Genomic DNA, 21,579 nt, shown 5'->3' on the forward strand with positions numbered 1-21,579 from the left:
TTCAGCATATCAAAGAACTTCAAGATTTCAATTTTTGTTAAAATCAGACTAAGTTTAATTTTGGACCCTTTGGACTTTAGTGTAGACCAATTTGAAAACAGGACCAAAAATGAAGAATCTACATACACAGTTAGATTTGGTATATCAAAGAACCCCATTTATTCAATTTTTGATGAAATCAAACAAAGTTTAATTTTGGACCCCGATTTGGACCAACTTGAAAACTGGGCCAATAATCAAGAATCTAAGTACATTTTTAGATTCAGCATATCAAAGAACCTAACTGATTCATTTTTTGTCAAAATCAAACTAAGTTTAATTTTGGACCCTTTGGACCTTAATGTAGACCAATTTGAAAACGGGACCAAAAGTTAAGAATCTACATACACAGTCATGACAGTTAGATTCAGCATATCAAAGAACCCCAATTATTCAATTTTGATGAAATCAAACAAAAGTTTAATTTTGGACCCTTTGGGCCCCTTATTATGTTGGGACCAAAACTCCCAAAATCAAACCCAACCTTTCTTTTATGGTCATAAACCTTGTGTTTAAATTTCATAGATTTCTATTTACTTATACTAACGTTATGGTGCGAAAACCAAGAAAAATGCTTATTTGGGTCCCTTTTTGGCCCCTAATTCCTAAACTGTTGGGACCTAAACTCCCAAAATCAATACCAACCTTCCTTTTGTAGTCATTAACATTGTGTTTAAATTTCATTGATTTCTATTTACTTAAACTAATGTTATTGTGCGAAAACCAAGAATAATGCTTATTTGGGCCCTTTTTTGGCCCCTAATTCCTAAACTGTTGAGACCAAAACTCCCAAAATCAATCCCAACCGTTCTTTTGTGGTCATAAACCTTGTGTCAAAATTTCATAGATTTCTATTAACTTAAACTAAAGTTATAGTGCGAAAACCAAGAAAATGCTTTTTTGGGCCCTTTTTGGCCCCTAATTCCTAAAATGTTGGGACCAAAACTCCCAAAATCAATACCAACCTTCCTTTTGTGGTCATAAACCTTGTGTTAAAATTTCATAGATTTCCATTCACTTTTACTAAAGTTAGAGTGCGAAAACTAAAAGTATTCGGACGACGGACGACGACGACGACGACGACGACGCCGACGCCAACGTGATAGCAATATACGACGAAAATTTTTTCAAAATTTGCGGTCGTATAAAAATGATAAACATGTAGCTTGATAAAACAGAACTGACAAGTATATTTTATACTATAAACATGATGAACATGTAGCTTGAAAAGGAAAACATCATATGTATTAACTCACCTAAAAAGCTGCCCATCAAACATCATATGTATTAACTTACCTATAAAGCTGCTCATCAGACATCATATGTATTAACTCAAACATGAAGCTGCCCATCAGACATCATATGTATTAACTCACCTATAACACTGCCCATCAGACATCATATGTATTAACTCACCTATAAAGCTGCCCATCAAATTTCATTTGTTTTTTCAGATTCTCTCTTGCCTCTACAAAGCTGAAATTAAAAAAAAAAAAAAAGACAAGTTAAAAAAAAATGGGATATGAACAATTTTTGTTTCTATGAAATCATTGTTTTTCTGATTTTTCCAAAGTCCTGAATCAATATATATCTTTAATCAGACGATTAGACAAACAAAAGGGTATGAAGAATAAGCAATTTTCTTATGTGGAACCCCAGACAAGTTATTGTACTGGTTAAATGTAATTTACTTAACTAAGGCTGCTAGTCGTGCCTTTAGAAAAGATTCACTTTTACTTCGATCCTGGGCCTTTCAAAGCTTAGGTGATAGTACAGGCTTTGCTCATCATTGAAGACCTGAAATCATGATATTTGCTGAACCGGTATTTTTGTTCCTTGATGGATAGTTTTCTCGTTGACAATCATACCATATCTCCTTGTTTTTATATTTTTTTACTTTGCATGTTATAACTGTTGGCAAAATAGCTAATGTTTATTCAATATGTGATAAATCATTTTCATAATATATCTGTGACATACACCACACATAGGTACTATGGAAAACAAGAGTAAAATTATTTTTTTATGTCCTAAAACTGGTATTTTTTATTTAGGAAGCAGAACTTAATGTAACATCTTCTCAATGTAAGTTTATACCTATCTAATTGTAAAAATGGTTAAGACAATTTAATATTTAATTTACAATTTTCTTTTTACTATTACATTTGTATTACAATATATTTAATCAGCTCAAAACACATGATACATAATGTACAGTAAATAACATCTGTGTTTTGAAAAAAAGCATCTAACTTGTACAAAGGAAATTAATGGAAATTGGGAATAAACCAGAATAATTTGTAAACATGGTCACATGATGGTGAACGTGTCCAAATTTACAACACATACTATGCATCAAGCTTTACAATAACAACAAATATGTGGTGTGTACGTCGTGATCTCAAAATAAAATATCAAGTAGTTTGCTCTGTATCTTTGGGTTATTATTGTCATGCTCAAAATTATAAATTCTGTAATAGTAATGATGTGAAAATCATGAACATGGTAAAAATGTGATGGGGATACTACAAGTGTTCACTTTTTTCAAGGAACAGAGGAACTCCTTTTGTGTACAGTCAAAAACATTATATTGTAACCCTTCATGAAAACTGTAGACCTTCATGTAAATGTATTATGGCATGGAATGTCTGGGTGGCCTGAACACTGGATATGATATCACACACAAGCTATTAGTTTTCATCCTTGATATCAACAAAACAATATATATGAGGCAAGTTGATCTTAAACAGCTCCAATCATACCTTTCATGTCTAGCATTACAGAACTACATCAAATGTGCCTTTCATATAGTTACTGGTTGCATAACACTGTATATCAACTTGCCTTGATATTGAATATTGCCTTTGTTTAATAAATCAAGAAGAGAAATCATATCGTTATGTGTGATCATTCATGAAGTTTCGTGTACTTTAAAAATAAAAGGATAAAATAAAACTAAAATAGGAATGTATTAAAAAACCCATTGTCAACTGAAAAATGATAATATATCTACATACCCGACAAGTCCAACACCAAACCTAATACATACATGTATATATATCTAGTGTTAATTATAATCTATTTTCATATACAAGACTTCTTTATGTCATCAATACACAAAAAAGATGATGTACTCAGTAGTAGTATTGTGTCGACTGACTTGATAAAAAGAACTTTCAACATTGTTTAACATTTTTGTTATAATTACATTAGATGTATGTTTCATCATAATACGTTATTCTGATTGGCTACACTGCAACATGTGCAATCTCGTGTTATTCCTTAACCAATTTCATTACACAATAAAATTTATCATTCACGATAACACGAGGTCCCACAATAAAGTGCACAAGTACACTAAATAAAAACTTGATAAAAATCATGTTTTCATCATCCTAGCTAAAAAATGTAATAATAAGAATTGAATGCTTCTTTTTGTAACTTCATAGGGTTGTAAAAGCGTTGACCATGTGCACATTTTAAGAATGAAGCACGGAAATACAAAATGTACTTCGGTCAACACTTTTACACCCCAATGAAGTTACAAAAAGAAGCATTTAATTCTTAAATAACAAATAACCTTAAAGACTTTTAACATTACTAGCAGTCTGTTTCCTAGACCTCTTCAAATCATTTGCAAATGTTTCTATTAATCTAAAAGTTTGTGTAATTTTTTATTTCAATCATCATTTTGGCCACTGGAAAAACTTGTCTTGAAATTGTTAATTTAATGAAATTGAACAAATTTAGTTGTACATGTTGTCAAGACCAACAAACGACACAAGATTTTAGAAGCCTCCCCTTCATGCCTTATCCTCCCAAAAAAACAGTTCCTCACTGTAACATGAAGATTAAAAACAAAAAGATGATTCAGGTCACTATCTACAGTTAAACCTTCTCTTTTGCTGAAAAACACTTACCTTAATGTTGCATGGCCTATCTGTGAAACAAGTTTAGGACTATCATTTTGTAAATGTGATAAAAGTTCTGGATAAGACTTTGATGGATGAAAACCTTTAGACTCGGATGAAGAATTCTGAATGGATGTTGTTGAACTTTCCAAACTTTTAACAATGTTAGAATCACTTGCTGCTCTATGATGGGCTACACTAGCTGTTTCTTCTGTGGAATTATCAGGCTTTGTCGTGTCTGTATTGTCTGTAGACACCGGTTTAGATTCCGATGAATTTCTTAATCTGAGGTATTCGTCACGTAAAAATTCAGCAACAGTCATTTTTTCTTCCTGTTCGTGCTCAGATTCATCTGAATCTTGAGTAATAATGCCACTGTCTTTGGAAAGACTAGGTGTAGACCCATTAGTTTGGTCTGATCCTTTGCTTAGTTTATGAACAGTACTATTTACAGGCTTTTTAGCCTCTGTTTGGTCATTTTTATTATAGTTTTCTAATATATCATCATATCCATTAGCAACACAAGTCCCATCATCACTTTGGTCGTCATTTTCTTCGACATCTGACCTTATAAACCAATCTTCTTCCTTTTTTAAGGCCTGTGTAATATCATTAGCTAATTTACTACATGAAGATTGTTCATCAATTTTGGACAAAGAAACATTTTCGTTACCGATTTCTCCTGTAGCACTATTTATATCACAGTTTATATCACGTTCACTGACCTTGTCGTCACCTTGTGTTAATTCACTTGTACCACCTAAAGATTCACTCTCCTCAACTGAATCTTCTTTAGATAAAGATGATTCATCGGCAAAAACTTTTTTCCTAACACACACTTCTGAATCTGAATGAATGTGTTTGTTTTTCATTAATGCTGACTTGACTGACCTACGGTGAGTGTGAGGTGACCCAGAACTACCTGTATATTCAGGTAAGGATGTTATACTGGTCCTACTCCAACTTGACCGATTGAAAAGGGACGGCATCGACGCTGCATTTGATAATGGCGGATGTTCAATGTTTTCTGCAGCTTCACCCCTGTTTGGGGCAGGACTAAATGTTCCGAGAACTATTGACTGTCTATTAGAGGATCTAGTGTCAGTGGCTGTCACTGTCGTTGTTTGGTCAAGTTTTCGGTACCCAACTAGCATACAATCCTTTACTGGATCCTTGGCAGCAATTGCTTCAGCTTCAGAGCAGGAATAAGAAGATGGACGTTTGAAAGTGTCTGGTCGGATATTTTTAATAAATTTCTTTTTTTGTTTACTTGTATTAGAACTGATTGAAGCATTTGAATTAGATCTAATTGCTTTCAGCTTTTCTGTTTTTTCTTTCTGTGATCCCTGAGTTTTGATTCGAAATTTTTCTGAAAAAAAAAAAAGAAATGTCTCAGCAACCAATGAATAATTTAAGTGTATAAGTTCTGAACCATATCAAAATAAGGACATGTGTTAAATTTGTCAATGAGACAACCATCCACTAAAACAAAGGAATATGGATGTATACTGGTTTTCATGCAATTAGAAGTTACACCTCAATTTCTATTTTAATCTATGTACATCTACATGCAAAATAATACTGACAGTTACAAAGTTAAACGGTAATTATTTTATAATCCATCAGTTTAATTATTTACTAGACTGCTTGTCAAGCCTTGAAAATTGCCTGAAACAAGAATATCTTAATAGTCTTTTAAACTGATTTTAATTGTTTATGAATATAAAACATTTTTTTCTTATTAACACTGGTTAAAGTATTAGTCAGAGACAACAAAACTATATTAAACAAACCACGTTCAACTTGTCAACATAAACATAAGAATATCCTTGGAAACATGTTGCATCTGTAGTCATGTAGTGTCACTTACTCTATGTTCCTCGATTTGAATTTGAACAAAAATGTATATATATCTCAAAATGATCAAGAACTGACACAATGAAAATCTACCCAACCTCCTTTCCCTTAATTAAGACGCCCCAATCAAAACATAACAGCATTCAAATTACTAACATTCTAATTGGACTTGGACCTTTTAAAACTTTAAATAAAACTTACATTGAACTAAACTTTTTAACATCAAGTGTCAAATATATTTATGGATATTTTAAATAGGTAGGAACTGATGAATAATAATTCCAATAGCCAGATTCTTAAAGTAGATTGAATCGGATGAAGTGAATAAATTTTGACTACCACCATAAATTTTTTAAAGGTTTGTTTCAAAAGGTCAGAACAATGCCTAGAAACAGGCCAATTTCATTACAAAAGAGTCATTGTAATGGTTCTTTAGCATGCAGAAAACCTCTCTTTCTCACAGGAACCAGATTTTACAGTCCCATTTTGAACAAACAAAGCAGCATATTTATACATCCGACACAGCCAAATGAATGCCCCAAATTGATTTTAATTATGGAAGTTGGGACATCCTACATACATTCAGTCAGGCAAGGATCTTCAACATTTATAAAACAACACCCATTTTGCTGTCAGAAAGTCTGTATTAAAATATGCCTTCTTATGAACTTACATAATATTGCATTTATTTTCATCATTTTGTAAATATTCTAAACATTCTTATATTAACATACTAAATAGTGTGTTAAAATTATATTGTTAGGCAATGTATTTTAACAGAAAAAGATATACATTTGCATGGTCTGGAACAAGCAATGTCAAAACCATATAATTTCAAAACAATGACAATTTTTTGCTATTGCGCCCAAGTTGTTTTTGGTCATGGTATACAAAATAAGTAAATACTGTAAAACACATTAAACAAAAGCATTAATTGTAACATGACACCCATGAAAATAAACAAACAAATAATTCAAACACTACAAATCATCAAACATAACATGCATGTTGTGTATACCACAAGTAAAGCTCTGTGCTCTCTCTACTATTTTTCTACTTGGTACTGGTATGGATTCAACTGAAAACACCCAAATCATCATGTTTAGAAACTTAAATAAATTCTGGGTCTGAAATTAGTTACATAAAATACTTTAAAATTGATGTTGTAATTTCTTTCAGGAAATAATTAAAACTTGCATAAAATATAAAAATTCATAGCTAGAGAAAGAAATCACACAAAAAAAAAGAATAGAAAATAAATGGAAATATTTGCCTTGACGGTTTGCATGGTTTGGATAGAAACTTATTATCAACTTTATATCTTAACTATAAGTGTTAATCCACTGTTCTCAAATGTTAACTTGAACATTGTCATCACTTGAAAATACATGCGATTAGAACATTTATTATCTAAGCAAAAGGAAAATTTATTATTTTTTATTTGTTATTTTATAAATTTTTCTGTTTTTCACAATTCAGAGTGTGAACTACAAAAGAACAGATGCATGCTTCATGTTATTCAGATAGATTTTATAAAGTAATACTTTAATGTATTGATAATTTTTTTCTTTGAACATTGAACCATGGACTAAAGATGCAGTGTAAAATACCATTGATTATAATAAGTAGTTTCCTTTAAACTGACCCAAACAAAAAAGTTTAATATTTAAACTATGAAAAATTTCAAAGTCAAAGAACAATAATGAAGGGGGAGGGGTCATATTATATCCATGGAAATGATAATACAACTGCATGTCAACTAGCACAAACAACCCACTAGTGGTCCCCTAAACTGATAATCACAAATTTGAACATGTAAACTAGGTAAAAGTTTTAAAGTCAATAGATGACTTAGCTGGCTAGGCCAAGTAAACTCAATGGAAATGAGATGTATCAATGCTAATACATCTGCATACCAAATATAATTGACCTTTCACAAGTGGTTCCCTTTAAACTAGACCTTCTCATCACAAACTAATACATTGTTGATACTGCCACAAACACTGGATACAGCACACCTAAGTCTTGCTTTTTCAACTTCTAGTCATCAAGGCAAAACAAAAACACATTCAAGGCCTGTTCAAGTTACAAGCATGACTTGACAAAGTGGCACATGCATCACAAAGTGTATACCTATGTCATGTATTATGATTTCTTCTAAATAGTCAGCTTTATCTTAACAAAGGTGGATCCAGGCTAGGGCTCTCCTTCTTGCAGTACAATTGTGGTATTTTAGCCCATTTCTATTTTTAGTTTGACAGTGCTGGATCCAACTTTGAGAAATTTCAAGAGGCTGTTTGCCAAACTAATAGTTGTTAAAATGAAAATTGCTTTGGTAATATATATATTAATAATAAAAATGCAAGTCTAGCTGTTTCACCAAAACAATTATATACCAACTATTACTTTTTTTAAATAGCTTCTGTAAAAATGTAAATAAAACTGACAACTTGCAAGAAAATTTATTAACACATGAGTTTCTGTCATCAATCTTTATGCGGTGTAAAAAAAGTATCTGCTAAAAAAAAACCTGGTGCAGAATAAATAATTATGTGACCAACTCCATGGTAAATGATTAAGCTTAACTTTTGAGAAATTAAGGTTATCATAACTTGTTGTCTTTCTAGATGTAGTATCTATTTCCTTCACTTAAGAATGCTTTCCCATAAATATCTTGCACAAAATATTGAAAGTTAAGGACCAATATTTTGGAAACTGTGTTAGTATTTTAAGGAATAGAAGAGGACAAATTTAGGAAAAAATATGAATATTTAAATTTAAGTGTCTATCTACCTTACAATAAATTAAGCCTATTGATATCCAGATGATCTGAGTAAAATACTCATATAAGTTTCAGAATAAAAGAAAGTATAACTAATTATACATGCATTTTTAAGTTTTTGATTGTTTCTTGCTTAATGCTATACTACATTCTTGAAGAGGTTCCCAAATCATGGTCTTGGAAACATTTAGAGTATTGAAAACGATTGTGTTTTTTACTGTATCTTACTATCCCTATATCCTAGTGAAATTCAAATGACAACCTTAATTTCATTACATCTTTGTATTTCATGCAATTACATGACTGACTAGCTTTCTATTGATGATTGATGGTCACACATCATTATTTGACCAGTGGTCATCTACTCACCAATTACATTTACATCACTAACATCAATTGCATTATGCAGATTATGTGTGGATACCGTCAATATTTGAAATAATTCAAACAGAGGTGATACTGGTAGGTCATCTGTGTTATCATAATCATACATAAATTTGTCAAAACATGTAAAGGTAATTTCAGTTAATAGATTGTCTAAATTATACAATTCTCAATATTTTTTATCTATTGGTTTAACACCTAATTTGTGTCACTTTGGTCTGTTCCCTTAAAATATACATTGGACACAGCAAATGTACTTCAAAATCTTTACTGTGTCTGGTTTTTAAGTACCTTTTTTGAATTGTGAAAATGTAATTAAAATTCTAAAATTGCTTGTTAAGAAGGTACCCCATTTTCAAAGGACATTCTCTTAGTATCATGTATGTCTTTATTTTGACTTTATTCAATTAACATAAGATCTCTTATGAACAGTTTTGCTTGAAAACAATTAACTATCATAGGGGTCAAGGTCAGAGTGACATATATCCCAATCCTATGATTCTTCTGTTTTCAAAGTTTGATCAATCTAAGTGCTAATGTACAAAATTAATAAACTGTTGTGACATTGTGAGTAGTGAAGGAAAGCCTACATCATCTTTTTGCATTATTAATTTTCAATAAACGTATATCTTGTTTTGAAAAATGTACAGAAAATACTTTAGAAAGCTTAAAGTTTTCTTATGCATTATAGTATTAAATGAAAAAAGCTTATAATAAAGTTTTATATAATAGGAGGGATATTCTATTTATCATGAAAAAAACATATGAAGGGAAATAATCACTGATGTAATTAATTATCAAAATAAAAATAATTTAATTTCTTTAATTTTGTTACCAATAGAAACTAGAGGCTCTAAAGAGCCTGTGTCGCTCACCTTGGTCTATGTGAATATTAAAGGAAGCAGATGGATTCATGACGAAATTGTGTTTTGGTGATGGTGATGTGTTTGTACATCTTACTTTACTGAACATTCTTGCTGCTTAAAATTATCTCTATCTATAATGAACTTGGCCCATTAGTTTCAGTGGAAAATGTTAGTAAAAATTTACAAATTTTATGAAAATTGTTAAAAATTGACTATAAAGAACAATAACTCCTAAGGGGGTCAATTGACCATTTCGGTCATGTTGACTTATTTGTAAATCTGACTTTGCTGAACATTATTGTTGTTTACAGTTTATCTCTAACAATAATAATATTCAAGATAATGACCAAAAACAGCAAAATTTCCTTAAAACTAACAATTCAGGGTCAGCAACCCAACAACGGGTTGTCCGATTCATCTAAAAATTTCAGAGCAGATAGATCTTGACCTGATAAACAATTTTGCCCGATGACAGATTTGCTCTAAATGCTTTGGTTTCAGAGTTATAAGCCAAAATCTACATTTCACCCCTATGTTCTATTTTTAGCCATGGCGGCCATCTTGGTTGGTTAGCCGGGTCACGCCACACATTTTTTAAACTACATACCCAAAAGATGATTGTGGCCAAGTTTGGATTAATTTGGCCATGTAGTTTCAGAGGAGAAGATTTTTGTAATAGATTACTAAGATTTACGAAAAATGGTTTAAAATTGACTATAAAGGGCAATAACTCCTAAAGGGGTCAACTGACCATTTCGGTCATGTTGACTTATTTGTAATTCTTACATTGCTGAACATTATTGCTGTTTACAGTTTATCTTTATCTATAATAATATTCAAGATAATAACCAAAAACAGCAAAATTTCCTTAAAATTACATATTCAGGGGCAGCAACCCAACAACGGGTTGTCTGATTCATCTGAAAATTTCAGGGCAGATAGATCTTGACCTGATAAACAATTTTACCCTCTGTCAGATTTGCTCTAAATGCTTTGGTTTTTGAGTTATAAGCCAAAAACTGCATTTTACCCCTATGTTCTATTTTTAGCCATGGCGGCCATCTTGGTTGGTTGGCGGGGTCACGCCACACATTTTTAAACTAGATACCCCAATGATGATTGTGGCCAAGTTTGGTCTAATTTGGCCTAGCAGTTTCAGAGGAGAAGATTTTTGTAAAAGTTAACAACGCCGGACGCCGGACGCAAAGTGATGGGAAAGCTCACTTGGCCCTTCGGGTCAGGTGAGCTAAAAATAAATAAATACAACAATATTTTGTCTAACTGACCATAAAATTCAAACAGATTGACCATATAATCTTTATTCATACCACAATGTCAAATTTTTAAAGCCTTGATTACGACTTATAAGAGGGCGAACAATCCCTACATATTTTCTCCAATCTCCCACATTCCTCCTTATATATAAGTATAAACATACCATTTGACATAGGAATGTGATCACAATAAACATCTTCAAAGATAATAGGTAGTGTGGTATAATCTCCATCAATATCACAGATCTCTAACTGTAAAGACGGCAGGTTCTGGAAATACTCAGAGCTCCGTACAATGTTACACAACTCAGCATGTCCATGGAAACTGTCAAATAAATAATCTCACAGTTATCATCAAGAAAACTTGTAAGTTCAATATCAATCATTATACTAGACAAAGACATGATATTACTAAAGATTTTGAGATTGTCCAATTACCAATTAGAAAGAAGTGTTAAACTAGATTTCATTCAGGTTGTCTCCCCTTCTAAATTTTCAATTCAGCAGCAATTTATGTTTTAAAATTTTTATCAACTTTTCATGAAGGCATTAAATGAATAAATATTTCTCAGTCATGTCCTGTGTTTGAATTTGTTTGTTAGCTTTTTGGTCATGAATGTTTGTCTCTAATATTTAATTAACTGTGCATTTGTATTCAGATATCGCAGATCAAATTTATTCGTTCGTTGTTTAATCATACGTTTTTTGATTGAGTTAAGTCTGCCAATTGATATTTTATCGTATGTTTTTCTTTGTTGTGATGTTATGCTATTGTTTCAGAAAAAGGGAGAAGGTTTGGATCCATTAAAACGTTTAATCCTGCTGCAAATGTTTGCACCTGTCCTAAGTCAGGAATCTGATGTACAGTAGTTGTCGTTTGTTTATGTAATATATAGGTGTTTCTCGTTTCTCGTTTTGTTTATATAGATTAGACCGTTGGTTTTCCCGTTTGAATGGTTTTACACTTGTAATTTTGGGGCCCTTTATAGCTTGTTGTTCGGTGTGAGCCAAGGCTCCGTGTTGAAGGCCGTACTTTAACCTATAATGGTTTACTTTTTAAATTGTTATTTGTATGGAGAGTTGTCTCATTGGCACTTACACCACATCTTCCTATATCTATGAATATTAAAACTATTCATCTCTTTCATATAAAGCCAATGGTCTCTAATATACAATCAGGCATGAATATTCAAATTATTCATCTCTTTCATACAAAGCCAATGGTCTCTAATATACAATCAGGATGTTATTTTTCTTGTTTGAATTGCTTTATATTTCTCAAATCAAAGTCTTTTATAGTTTGCTATGCAGTATGGGTTTTGCTTATTATTTAAGGCTGAACAGTCACCTGTAATTGCTACGTCATTTGGTCTTTGGCAGAAGGTTGTCCCATAAGCAATCATACATCTTATTTTTATACAAACACAAACCTTGGTTCATAACATGAAAGACATTCTGGTTTGGGGTAATCATGTGTGAAAAACCCTTCTGCAAATCTTTTGGCCTACAAAAAAGATATAACAATTCAAATTTGGCAATCAGAAAATGAAAATGAAAGCAATCGATTATGAAATAACATTTTGGTTGAGCAATGTTTGAAACATATACCGTTAAATCCATGAACGAGTATGGTTGTTACAGCTAGTGTTACATTTTCTATTTTTAATTAAAGTAATTTTATGGGATTAATATTTCTTCGACAAGATTTCTGTAAATCATTTATAAAACTAAAGTCATATATTATCATATAATGTTTGTATTAATTTGTTTTGTAATCAGAATTCAGGAATAAAAAAAAATGAGGAAAATATTTCTAAACAAAAATGACTCCAAGAAAACAAGGCTTATCACAAAACAGTACCATCACCAAACAGTCTTCACACTTGTTTCCTTTCCATTGAAGCAGATTTGTATTTTAATCATAAAATGCAGGGAGACATACAGAAACTGGTTACATGTTAATAGTCACAACGATTTTCTCACCAATGCTTTCTTACAACTATAATAATTTTCACTGTGGAGAACATAAAATATTTCTAAAAATCATCAGAGTCTACACACACTTAAATAATCATCAAGCAGCAAGTTTAAATTAGTTTCTTCCAGGGTAAATCAAATATCTACCACTTAATTCATGTTCTTGTTATCATTATCAGTATAAATGATTTCAATGGTCAACAATATCTTAATTAACCATAATATGACGTTGTTTATGCATTTGAATTCCTTGCCTTCAAATGTTAAGGTTTGAGTGTTTCTGATAAAGGATTATCAACAAAAGTATTTGAACTTACTTTATAAAGTGTTCTTAATTCTATATAAACTAAAGGAGCTATAATTATAATATATCTGATGCAAATCTGTCAACAACAAAACAAGAATGTGTCCATGTGACACAGATGCCCCAACCTCACATATGAAAAGAGTCAGTGTACTAATTCACATCAATAGATATTTTGTTTTCTTTGAATCCTAATGAGATTTGCAATAAGCAGATTTGGCAATTTTTCATTTATAAAGGATGAGAAAGGGGGCAAAACTCCAGAATGGTGAAAGTGATGCCTAAATTTAAACTTGATCTGTGTTTGGAGGTAATTAATATGTGTTGTGTATAAGTATCATCACATTTTATAGAGACAAAGTTAAGTTAGAATGCAGAAATGGCAAATTCAACAATTTTTCTTGTATGAAGAGACATAACTCAAGAATGTTAAAATGACGCCACCTAAATTCAAACATGATCTGATTTTGGTGGTAATAAGCATTGTGTACAATTTTCATAACATTTGATTGAGGCAAAATAAAGATAGAGTGTGGAAACAGAAAATTTCCCATTTATAAAGGGGCCACAACTCAAGAACAGCAAAAGTGACACCAACCAAATTTAAACTTTAATTTGTGATTGGTGGTTATAAGTATTATGTATGAGTTTTATAGCATTTGGATGAGGCAAACTAAAGTTAAAGTTGGGAAAACAATTTCAGAGTGTATTATGAAAGTATCTACAGATGCACAAGTGTAATCTCAGCTCTCATAATCACATGATCACTGACTAACAGAGAAGTCAAACTACAACAAATATAGAACAGCAAGCTGTTTTGTTAGAAACTCAAAAATAATAAATAACTTTAATGGACTTTTTTTGGGGGTAGATTTGTTGCAATTTTAACATACTGATACAGTCTCTGATTTGAATTTCTACATCATTGGGCTTACAAAGTTTTCAGGTTCTTTTACAACAAATTTCAAAACTTTTAGGATTACATGTACATGTAATAAAGATGGTTATGCTAAAATGTATATTTCTTAGTGTTGTACCCTAGAAGTATGATGTTCCTGAGTCAGGAGATGAAGAACACTTCTGTCTAAAGCTACCACTTCTACAAACTGGAACCATAAGTTGACATTCTCTGCACAAAGCTGTGTTACATCTGTTGTCGCCTTGTTAATCAGGTCTTCTTCGTTGTCAAAACACTGTAATGAAATGGCAAAAAAATTTCATCTTATACTACAAGTAAATTTTGTAGGCAACTGCCATATGTAATTCATACAATAAACAGACAAATTTCTTTATTAGTCAGATTATCTTATTTTTAATTTACCAACAAGTTTTGTATGAATAGACCATTTAAAAATAATGTTGATAAAGTCTGATACCTTGATAGATGAATCCTAATGATAATGCGGGCTTCATGATCTTTAAGAATGACTTTTGCATATTTTTATGTACTCTTTATTTTAATGAATTTGTACCTTAATCTATGATTAATCAACTGTAAAATCAATCTTCTATTTAACAGAAAGTCATTAATAAGTTATGTTTGTGTAAATATTAACCTGTATACTATCCATTATAATCTCTAGACGTCTATGACAATTCATGTGTTCTGAAATAGAATGATTATGAAAAAGGGAAATTAAAACAGCATCACATTATTTTCTCACAATATAAATCAAAACAAAAGTTATTTTTAGATCTACTTCATATCAAATGTATGTATGAGGGTTGGTAAGCACTCATCATTATGCATTTACTCATCCATTGAACCAATTCATTTCTTCTTCTTTGTATTAAAGTCCAGAAAATTTAAATTAGCAACTTTACGAAAATATCTGAGTTTATTTCTTGAATGTTTTCCTGATCATGATTGAGTTTTATATTAAAAGCTTTCAGTCATGTGAGTTCATCAAACTAGAAAATAATTGACCTTGATTCATTTACTAAATTCAAGTCCACAAGAGGAGCAGGCATACTGCACATATATAGCAAAATGAGTTCTAAAAGTAATATTACCAAGTTTAAAGATGGAATTTCTCATAGTTTTGAGGTATAATTCAAATGTTGCCTGTAAACTTTCATAAGCAGATAACAAAACAGTACAAAGTTTTCTGTGAACGTTGAAAGCTGTGTGTAATCTAACTGTATCGTTTCTGGAATAATCCTACAAAAAAGTTATAAAGTATGAGTGGCCATAAATACTACAAACAACTGGTTGATATGTTTAGACAGGCCCTTACGAATAGTTTTCAACACTGTTCTAGGTTCTAGGGACAAACATATTTAACACTGCCACATTCTCATTACGCTTGTCCGAAGTAAGCAGCCTGTAATTCAGTGATTGTTGTTTGTTGCTGGCTGTCATATTTGTTTTTCAATTATTGTTTAAGCATGATTAAAGCATTTGATTTTCTCTTTTAAATTGTATCTATTTTTGTCATGTAAGAGCCTTTAATAACAAACTGTACAGTCACGTTTTTTACTCATTGTAGGAGCCCATACAGTGATCTATAGTTGTGAATATCCACATTGTATGGTCCCTGGTTGATAGTTGTCTCATTCCGAACATCACATATTGTGGGTATAAATTTTCCTGGTTTGGGCAACATTTAAATGTTTGTGGGGTTTTAAATTCGTGGATTTTAGTTTTCTAAAAAAAAAATATTGAAAAATTGAAGCCATTAGAAATGAAGGTTACAAATTGTCTATGGAAATTGCAAAGTAAACATTGACTCATGTAAATTGTAGTGATCACACGAATAAACCTGAAATAAAGTGATCAACAAATTAAAGACTATCGAATGTGTCAATTAGACCATCAACATGTCACCTAAAGAAAACAGATACATAAACAAATGCTATAAATGAATTTTGAATTGTAAAATAATTCTTATCAAAAGCAACACCAGCATGACATTATTATTTCCAATACATACGATAATTATGAGGATATCATGGATATAAAATGAACACTTTATCATTGCATATTAATACTGGAAATTTGACTTTCATCAATCAAAAATATTTTTTTATGAGAATTATAAGTACTTATTATACATACAGATAGTGTCATATTCCTTAAAGTTATACATAATATTCCTGTAGTTTTGCTTACAGAGTTAACTAATACTGTATATCGGGTTATTATCACACGGTGTAAAGTTTTGCTTATTTTCGCGGATAGAACAAAATCGCCTAAATAAATTCCACAAAATAAAAGTGTACATGCAAAGTTATTATAAAGTTTTGAATCCGCGAAAATAATAACCGCCAAAATATTTCATATACATGTACCTTAGTCAATGAAAATCGCAAAATTTTACACCCGCGAAAATAACCCACTTTAGGGTAGCTCACACTACATAAAGTCCTACAGGCTTAGAAATAAGATATGTCTTACCCCATACTGTGCTGCTGACCCAAAGTAGACCATTTCTATACTATTCTCTCCAGGTCCATTCTTAGTCCATGCTGATTTTGGTGGTCTTGGTAAGCTGCAATGGCATTTTACAAATATCAAATTATCCTTCAAACCATATTGCTATATCATTATTATTAATCACAATTTGCACTCAATGAAATTTCAAAATGTGTGTTTTCTTCCATATAACCTTTGATCACCTATTGTGTATCTTGAGAATGATAAATGTATTATGTTTTTTTAATTTTTTTTTATTCTGGTAGTCTGCAGGAAGACATGTCACCCTTACTGGACACATTATTCTGACTCCAATCCAAAACAGTTGGCACTTACTTGTCAATACTGGGTGCTTAGCTGAGAAGCAGCAAATACTAACTTTCAAGACGTTTACTATGACCTGGACAGTGTTAGAACTGACAACCTGCGCAAATTAATTTTAGAATGCAACATATCTGGTTTAATTGCAATGAAGTTGTCAAATTGAAGGTTGATGTAGACCTATTATATGTCAGTGTATCATTCATGTATCTATGCGTACGTTACTTACGTAATTGCAGGTTGGTGAAGACCTATAAGTGTGCCGTGTACAGTTGTATCTAAGGCACATAAATGAAAGTAATCAAACAGAACAGGAACATGATGATGTATGCCTTTAGTTGGACTGAAGTGGAGAGATAAAGTCCTGGATGTTACAGACTCCATTTTGTCCTGCAAGGAACCAGGCCTGCAATAAATATATACATTTTATGTAAATTTTATTGAAACTTGCAGAAAAATTGTTGACTGAGTGTTGATACATGTATGAATAAGTATGAAACAATGCAATGATAGGCTTCAATGTAAACATCACTTGAAAGATCCATGATTAAATACTTATTTTTGGCAGAAATTATTAAGTACTCGAAGGAGTACAAAGAATATTGAATTAATAAATGTTTTCTAGTTTCCTGGGTGAAATAAAATGTTGTTATTAACTGCATGACCGGGTAACAGCTGAGTTAACTCCTATATATGAGTCAATCAAATCATGGTATATGTAACATAATAGTGACTGAATAAAACTGTTTGATCAAATTGTTCCCATTTTAAAATAGCAAATAAATTAAAGTATCCGTTGATTACAAAACAAACAAGTTAACTTAAGCTGTTAATTTATTAAAGCACAAAGTACATATCTAGTATAATTTAGTTGTAATTTTTTTTTAGATATTTACCCTGCATCTTCTTCTGAAAACCATAATTCTAAAACCAGCTGTAATTCTAATTTCTCAAGACATTCTTCTATCTGTTAATACAAAATAAAAACATGTAATTGTATTATGTTGAACTCTTTTAAATTAATTAGTTAAACAGATGGTTTTCTATCCTCAAATTTATTTTGTATAATTTCAGCGCTTAAACAACTTTTAACTTGCCGACTGTAGAACTTAATACAAATTATTATAATTTATTCTTCCGTCCACTATACTGTCTGTCAAATTTGTTTAACGGTGTAAAAGTAGAATGTTCTCTTATTTGGGATTATGTAAAATGTGTAGAAATAAACCACTCGCATATTTAGTTATAATTCTTATAAACAAACTAACAACAATCATGAACTGTTAAGTTTTCAGAAAAAAACAAATTTTGATATGATTTTATTGATATTGTTTTCAAATTGATTTTAAATGTAATAAAGATAACTGAAGAATTTATACATGGGACACAGATTCCCCTGCATGTCAATATACGACAAATTCTGCAATTTTTTTAATTAACAAAGGAATATAACTAAAATAAATAATTGTGAAAGTGCAGCCACCCAAGTTTGGTTTTAATTTGTGTTTGGTATTAATAAGCAATGTGTTTAAGTTTAAGAGCATTTGGTTGAGGCAAACTAAAATTATAATGTGGAAACAACAATTTAGCAAATTTTCCATTTAGAAGGCACATAACTTCAGAACCGTGAAAGTGAAGCCATCCAAATTCCAACTTGATTTAATATGTCCCTTTTGATACTTCCCATGAGTGACTGCTTATTACATGTTTGACTGTATGTGAATAAAGAAGAGTTTTTACATAAGAAATATTCAAATTAACCAACCTTAGAACTGTCTATAATGGTGTGAAGTCTAAAAGATATCAAATCATTTATTGTAACATCTTCATTACGATACAAGATCTGAAAAGTTTTGCTGATTGCTGATCCACCATTGACACAAGAGGGCAGCACTAATGTTTCACCTATAAGAAATAGATATATTTTCTCAAGTATAAAGCACATTCATATAATCTGATAAGCAAGCTATACCAATAGCAAAGAAAATGTTGTTCTGATTCTGTGAAAGATTCATCAAATTCTGTCTAGCTGTCAAGATCAGAATGTGATATATCTGAGAATATAATGAACAGCTGATGCAGAAAGTGGGTCAGAAAGATGGCAAGACCATTTCATTCCATGCAGCAGTAAATTATGTTACATTTCACATTATCATGCATATTACTGATAACATACATTGTCTATGTATTTAACAATCACTTTCTTATGACCCTGATTTAATAAATAGGTAAAAGTGATGGGTTTCTTTAAAAGTTACTTTTACTAATGGGACTGTTACAGAAAAAATCTCATCATCCATTTTTTGTAAATCTGCAATAAAATATTGATACTGTATATTGTGTTAATAAAGGCTGAAGAATAACCAGACAGATAATTAGCAGGTCAAAAGTTAGGTGTCAAGAATGGCAATAATACAGACTATAATTACCCTAATCGTCTAAAATGAGAAAACACCTACATATATATATATATATATAGTTAGAGATATTATGTTTTCTAAGTGAAATCAATCTATACTTTGAACCACTCCCAGTCATATCTTAATTACATGTATCATCATATCACTATTATGACTGAATCATTATTGACAAAACTTTCTGTATAAACTGTGCATGATCAATAAAGGTTAATAATTTGATACGGACCTCAGTGACCCAGTGGTCGAAGTAGTTTGTCTATAGTGATCACTAGCCTGTCAAATATGAGGTTGTGAGTTTTAAATTCGCTTGCAGCAAATGTGTTTGACTCACATCTTCATTGACAAGAATTCCCAGTTTTCCTGCCAAAGGACAGTGGTTTTCGCCTGGTAATTTGGGCTTCCACCACCAATTAAATGTGGCCACGAGTGCTGTTAAGCGATAACAATCAATCAAAGTTAATTAAATTATTTTATTTCCTGAGATGACAATAAGGGAATTTCCTTTTTACCGGATAATGGCATTTTAAGAAGCTGTCAAGCCTCATAATGCAAGATGTGGGAAATTCAGATGTTTTAGTTTGTTGATGTGGTTCATAGTTTGCAGTTCTGTTTGAGCTACTGCTCTGTGTTGAAGGCTGTACTTTGACCTTTCATTGTTTACTTTTACATGGATGGAGAGTTGTCTCATTGGCACGCATACCACATCTTCTTATTTCTAAAGATATAGTATAAACAACAATAAGACAACTCAGCTGTTAATGTAATAACATACTACATCAAATATAATTACTCAACATCCTATACCTCCCTATCATTAACTAACCTGTAGCTTTAGGCAGAGTAACTTCTATCTTAGCTGGAACTCTGGCTGAGGTTTTTAAAGTTGTTCTTATTTGGTAATATCTAAACATAAAGTCAATTAATAAATAGATTGAAGCACCTTAACACAGCAATATAATACAGGATATGAGCATGAACATGTTTTATAATTACAAAACAATCTTTACATATTTCATGAATTCCAAGGGCAGTAATTCTGCCAAAAATCTGTCATCAGAAAGTAATGGATTTCATGATATACTTTGTTTATAAAGCACAACAAAGCTTCGCATTTTCAATGGGTTAAATTGCATCTTAATGAGGCTTCCAATCTAATGATTTCTAAGTACTTCACAACAAACCTTTTTACAAAACCATGAAAAATGAAAGCTCTGTATTTGCTACAATTTTTTACCAGTCAGGCAGTTACTCATTCTTCATTCAAAATGTTTACATTTTAAAAGTCATCTGGGGCCGACATGAATTAATAGTTTTGAATGTTGTTTGTACCATATGATAAAGTAACAACTACAAAAGATAATCAATAAAATTTGTAATGAAAAACAAATGTTTAATTGTTTTCCGAAATTTTTATACCCTCGAGCCTCCTTAAGCAACCTTTTCAGTCTTTTCTGACAATATTGACAACAGACAAATCCTTACAGGTTCTTCATGCTCTTTAAACTTAATACTTTATCTAGCTTTTATATTTTTTTTGATTCAAGCATCATTCCAGTCAGTTGATCTGTTTTGAAGTCTTTTTGCACCTTTGAGATGGGCATAGTATTTGTATCAACTGCTATCATGATTATGCATGAATGGAATGTGCTTGAATATTTAAAGACTCAATATAAAGTAAGTCGTTTTAATGTATCACAATTGTTGATAATCATGATATTGGTAATTTTTATCATTCTGTAAAAAAAAAAAATTAGTGGAGTTGTTTTCCTTTTTTGGACCGTGATGTTCCTTTGGCACCATCTTGCAGTGTTTGTGTATCACATGCTATGCCCATGTCGTTTTAAACATTTGGATTTCAATGAACATAATTTACAAACCAAAATCTTATTTGAGAAGGTCAGAAAATTAACCATCATCATTATTTTTTATGATCAGCAATCCAACAAAAGTCGTGCATCATGTAAAAAAAAGGCAATGTCTGAATTTTTACAGGATACTTGAAACATGTTTTTTTTCCATTTTTTTATGT

At 31.3% G+C, this 21,579-nt stretch overlaps 1 protein-coding gene across 3 annotated transcripts in view; it reads right to left on the reverse strand.

The window, feature by feature from the left end:
* LOC139522921 (protein FAM135A-like) overlaps positions 1–21,579 on the reverse strand; it is a 48,720-nt gene that overhangs the window by 15,294 nt on the left and 11,847 nt on the right. Inside the window, exons 3-15 of one of the 3 annotated variants that reach the window (XM_071316569.1) lie at positions 20,374–20,453; positions 18,896–19,035; positions 18,027–18,097; positions 17,360–17,536; positions 16,792–16,885; positions 15,408–15,555; positions 14,951–15,000; positions 14,432–14,587; positions 12,544–12,617; positions 11,278–11,438; positions 6,826–6,885; positions 3,960–5,319; positions 1,456–1,515 (exon numbers count right to left, since the gene is read on the reverse strand). In XM_071316569.1, the coding sequence (XP_071172670.1) occupies positions 1,456–1,515; positions 3,960–5,319; positions 6,826–6,885; positions 11,278–11,438; positions 12,544–12,617; positions 14,432–14,587; positions 14,951–15,000; positions 15,408–15,555; positions 16,792–16,885; positions 17,360–17,536; positions 18,027–18,097; positions 18,896–19,035; positions 20,374–20,453 (2,631 nt within the window). Of the gene's footprint in view, positions 1–1,455; positions 1,516–3,959; positions 5,320–6,825; positions 6,886–8,958; positions 9,061–11,277; positions 11,439–12,543; positions 12,618–14,431; positions 14,588–14,950; positions 15,001–15,407; positions 15,556–16,791; positions 16,886–17,359; positions 17,537–18,026; positions 18,098–18,895; positions 19,036–20,373; positions 20,454–21,579 lie in introns of all 3 variants that reach the window. The other 2 variants (XM_071316559.1, XM_071316577.1) reach the window with 2 other exon arrangements.

This window comes from Mytilus edulis, chromosome 1 (assembly GCF_963676685.1).
Source record: "Mytilus edulis chromosome 1, xbMytEdul2.2, whole genome shotgun sequence".
In the NCBI taxonomy this organism is placed as follows: Eukaryota; Metazoa; Mollusca; class Bivalvia; order Mytilida; family Mytilidae; genus Mytilus; species Mytilus edulis.